The 4,664-nt window shown below is 27.2% G+C and overlaps 1 protein-coding gene across 1 annotated transcript in view; it reads right to left on the reverse strand.

Moving 5' to 3' along the window:
• Positions 1-296: 296 nt before the first annotated feature.
• LOC106464699 (mitochondrial pyruvate carrier 1-like) overlaps positions 297-4,664 on the reverse strand; it is a 32,529-nt gene continuing 28,161 nt past the window's right edge. The window contains exon 6 of the mRNA XM_013924854.2: positions 297-3,436. Coding sequence (XP_013780308.1) covers positions 3,382-3,436 — 55 coding nt within the window. The 3' untranslated portion in view covers positions 297-3,381. The remainder of the gene's footprint in view (positions 3,437-4,664) is intronic.

The following is a 4,664-nucleotide window of genomic DNA, read 5'->3' on the forward strand; positions in this document are numbered from 1 at the left end:
CAGATACAGCTTAAGATTTTAAGTCAGGAATAATACATAACAAGGTTAACTTGTCACTTCCAAAATGTAATTAAAATTGTAAAGCTTTTAGATAAAAAAACAAACAAACAACCTGATTTTATATCTCTAAGAAGCGAGTTTTAGCAAGTTGTTCTGTAAAAATTACATTATGGAACTTACAAGTAACCTGTTCCAGTTTAGTTTATTACATACCCAATAATAAATACCTAGCTCATATTTCTCTGTAAATCATTTGTATATCCAAATAAAATCCAGTTATCAAAATACCTCACAAAACTGTTTATGTAAACTTTATTACACAACTGAGGATAAATAAATTCTATTACAAGCCTTCTAATAACAATTACAACAAAAAAATCAAACTGTTTCTATGAGCTTAATATATTTAAAAACAAATATCCATACATCTTCTCATGGATATATAATTTGGCTTAAACTAATTTCTATAACTCCTTTCAAAAACTAGTAATGAGCAATCATCTTTATTCATTACAGTATTCAGCAAATCATAGATAGGACAGACTTTAATGATGTACTAAAATAAAATAAGGTGAATTTTCACAAAACAACTAGTCACTCAAGATTCAATAAAACTTTTAACCTGGTTAAAAGAGCCAATTGACTTGTTTCATAAATATGCAGAAATATGTAGTAGTAATCCAATATTTATTGCTTTATTCATCTTTGTACTTTATTGCAGGTATTAAAATAATGAAAATATTTATTACAATTCAAATAATAAAATAACATATGTTAAAAGAAGATTAAGGACTAGATTTCATAGTAAACCTAGAATTATTCCAAGTTTTCTACACAATAGTAACTAATCAACTGATTATTGTACCTATCTGTAGGCTGAACAAAATACAAGTTAAAAATATGATATCTTGTAAGAAATGTCATACAAAACTTAAGTTGTGAAAGCATTAGAAATTACTACATTGACTTACTTTGCCAGATTTTAATTCCTATAAGATCCATACATTATTGTTCCCAAGTATAATGATGACATTCTAAAAATTCCCCATAACATTTTCATATATTCCAAGTGCTATGTACACTATTTGATGAAAAATACCAGATTCAAAATAAAATAGTTCAATAATGAACTTTCAAGTAACACTTGTAATTGCAACATGTATAACTGGCATTTTCTTTAGTTAAGTCACACTCAGGGGGAAAATATAGATTACAAAAGAATAAAATAGATGACAAAAAATGAACCAGCGTTATGTTTTGAAACTTCAATTTTTAAGCCAAACTTAAATCTCATCTAAAAACTCATACTGATTCACTGTGCCAGTACTTGTACAATCTATTATTTTGGACGGAAAAACATCAGTTTGGAATATATCTTATAAAAAATTTAAAACATTGCTACAAATCAACACAGAATGAAAACCTAACACACAATCATCAACAAAAATATTCATGTTCAGTTAAAAGCAAACTAATCTCTGAAACATACTCTACTTTTATGTTAAATCATAATCTAAGAAACATTGTGAAAAAAAAATGCAGATCAACTATATACTTACTATAAATGGGTTGCATTAACAAAGTGTATTCCCATTACTGAGCTAAAAATAAAAATTTTCCAATAGACAAACTGATCCACAGATTTCTTTCAGGTTTCAAACTGAATATTGGGTTTTAATATTTTCAAAAGCACCATTAACTCTAAACAACAATGGTGCAATCCAATAAACCTGTAGGGCATTTAGTTTTTAAAATTACAATACAAAAAAGAAATTACAAGATAAAATAGTTTGAATCTTCAATGAATGTTCTATGTATTATGTAGCTTCTGCACATAAAACATTTTTTGTATGCACAATTACAAGTGCTTACATTTATTGTAGAATTCAATTATTGATCTTTGTTTTCCTATGTTCCCTTAGGTTTTCTATAAAGGTTTTATTTTATAAACAATAAATTTTAACTTTGCTTTCATTTGAAAAAACACCACACGCAGTTTTAATTTTCTGTGTGCGTGTGTTTTTAATCACTGCTGTAAAATAAAAATAACTTTTCACCATACACAAATTATAAGAAAGCTTTTTTTAAAAATGTCAACCATATGGTTTTGTTTCATATATGAAATAAGTTTTAAAAACATTATACTTCCATTTATGTATTATTTTACATTTCCTTTTGGTATGTTCCATGTCATTTCAGCAGCTACTTAGGCTGATAAGGCCTAATGTAAACAAAGCCCCAAGGGTAAAAAAAAAGAAAGGCTTTTTAGGCAAAACGAAACTTGTTTCAGTCAAGTCCAAAATTATGTAACTAAACCTACTTCATCTTGTTTCTTTTCTTTTGCAAGATCATAATTTCAATGAAGCAAAATGATAAAGCAAGTTTCAAAAACATCAGGACTGCAATAGTGATGAAAGTTGTTCACAAACATCTTTTCTACTAGAAACATGTCATCTACTTAAGTTTTATCAATTTTTTCCAATTTCTATGTGAGTATCAACTAAAACCAAAGTTACATTGGTTTATACAGTTGAAATAAACAGAAAACAAGCTTTCCTTACCTGTTTAGGTCACTAGCCTATGACTTCAATAAAAAGTCTAAATTTTAAATCTTAAAAGTTTTTTTTATGTATAAAATTAAACAGATAAACCTTTGTATTAAATAAATTTAAACTATGAAATATTTTTAAAAAATGTGTTAAAGAACAACTACACATTTATATTCTGTGATTTTTAATTCAATGTAATTTTGCCCTCAGGACAAGATGCACTTTTCCTAGTGCATTACATTTAATACACTTCTTCATGGCTGTGATTTATGGCAGAAACTGTTTACAGACTTTTTTATTTAATTCAAAGTAACTGGAATGCATCCATAAATGATGAAATGTAATTTTTTCATTAAAAAAATTGCAGAAAAAGACTGAGAAAAAAACAACTTTTAAGTACTTGATTCATCAGTAAATCTGTATAGATTTTAGAAAAAAGTTGACTGCTAAAATATGTCTACTACACTATTATAAAATAACTTAGAATACAACATATCATTTTAAATAACTTTTCAGTCTATACTACAGTGAGGCTCATAATTTTATCTTAATTTTATACATGAATGTTTTAGTAAGATTAGATGTCTTGATAATGTTAGATCTACAACTGATAAAGTTGTCTAAAGCTCTGAGTCTATAAATAACATCAGTACAAATAACTTTCTAAAAACAAAGTATATATCCAATGAATATTTTCTGAACAGACACAATTTTCCATCTGTATTTCTTGTTTTATGTACTATCCATGAAATGCTTAGACAAAGTAATATTTGTTGATTTCATCACTGAGATATAGCTAGAGAAACAAGGGGCTATAAGACTTGAAGACATCTCATTCAGCATGGCTAGTATTTTCTGCTTCCAATGTTTTTTTCCCACCTAGATACCTACATAGAATATAACTGGTACTAAAATTTGCTTTTCTGAACAAAGCATCCTAATATATATAGTACAAATCTTACACTTAGATGTATGCAAGTTTAAATAATGTCAGTAAGGGAGATCCTTTTAACAATTTATGTTAACACAGTTTTGTGTACTTGTCAATGTAATGATCTTCTCTTAAAAATTGTTTTTAAAGTAACAGTTTTAAAGAAACCATTTTTTTTCAGGAGATACATCGGAGACTTTAAAAAAACACCCTTACATGTAAAACCTTTAAAGTGTATATCATTTATCATGACTGAACCGGAACAATATTAAAACTATTGATAGTCAAATATGCAATATTCTTCCACAGTTCAACTGTACATGTAACATATTTTGAGATTTTATACTTTTTAATTTTTTTAAGTGGCTCCGTAAACAACATTAAAAACAAAATAAACCAAATGACTACTACAGATTCTCTTAAGTTTGTTCTACCTATTAGCAGATTACTTTTTCCTTAAAGAAAAAACAGTTCTTTCATAAGGATATGCACACAAGGTTAATCATGTATATTGGCTTATAAAGTCAAAATTAACAGCAAAAAAAGCTGTCATTATGTGTTTAGACCACTAGTCTACAACTTCAACCAAAACTCTAATTTTGCTATTTTTTTTATCAGGGCTCATGCTTAACTTTTATGGACCAATCCTATAGCTCATTGTAAAATGTACTTTACAGAAGAGGTTATCAGAAAAATCACTGAATTATATATTGGATGTTATGTAAATAGAAAGGAAACTAAAGATAAACATATCTCAATTTATTTTATTGTGAACTCTTATTTCATGAAAAAAAAAAGTCAAACCATTTCATTTTTTCCAGACCACTTAAATGATATTCCATATATGACCTTTAATTTATCTGTATAGCATGATACAAATAATTTTTTGTTCCCCTTTAAAGTAGTGTCCTTTAATAATCAAAATAAATAATGAAATAAAATCTATGCATCACTGCCAGTGTAATTATTCTTTTGTCCCCTTTAAAGCAGTGTCCTTTCATAATCAAAATAAAGAAAGAAAAAAAATCTATGCATCACTGCCAGTGTAATTATTCTTTTGTCCCCTTTAAAGCAGTGTCCTTTCATAATCAAAATAAAGAAAGAAAAAAAATCTATGCATCACTGCCAGTGTAATTATTCTTTTGTCCCCTTTAAAGCAGTGTCCTTTCATAATCAAAATAAAG

Source organism: Limulus polyphemus, unplaced genomic scaffold (genome assembly GCF_000517525.1).
Source record: "Limulus polyphemus unplaced genomic scaffold, Limulus_polyphemus-2.1.2 Scaffold1722, whole genome shotgun sequence".
Taxonomy (NCBI): domain Eukaryota; kingdom Metazoa; phylum Arthropoda; class Merostomata; order Xiphosura; family Limulidae; genus Limulus; species Limulus polyphemus.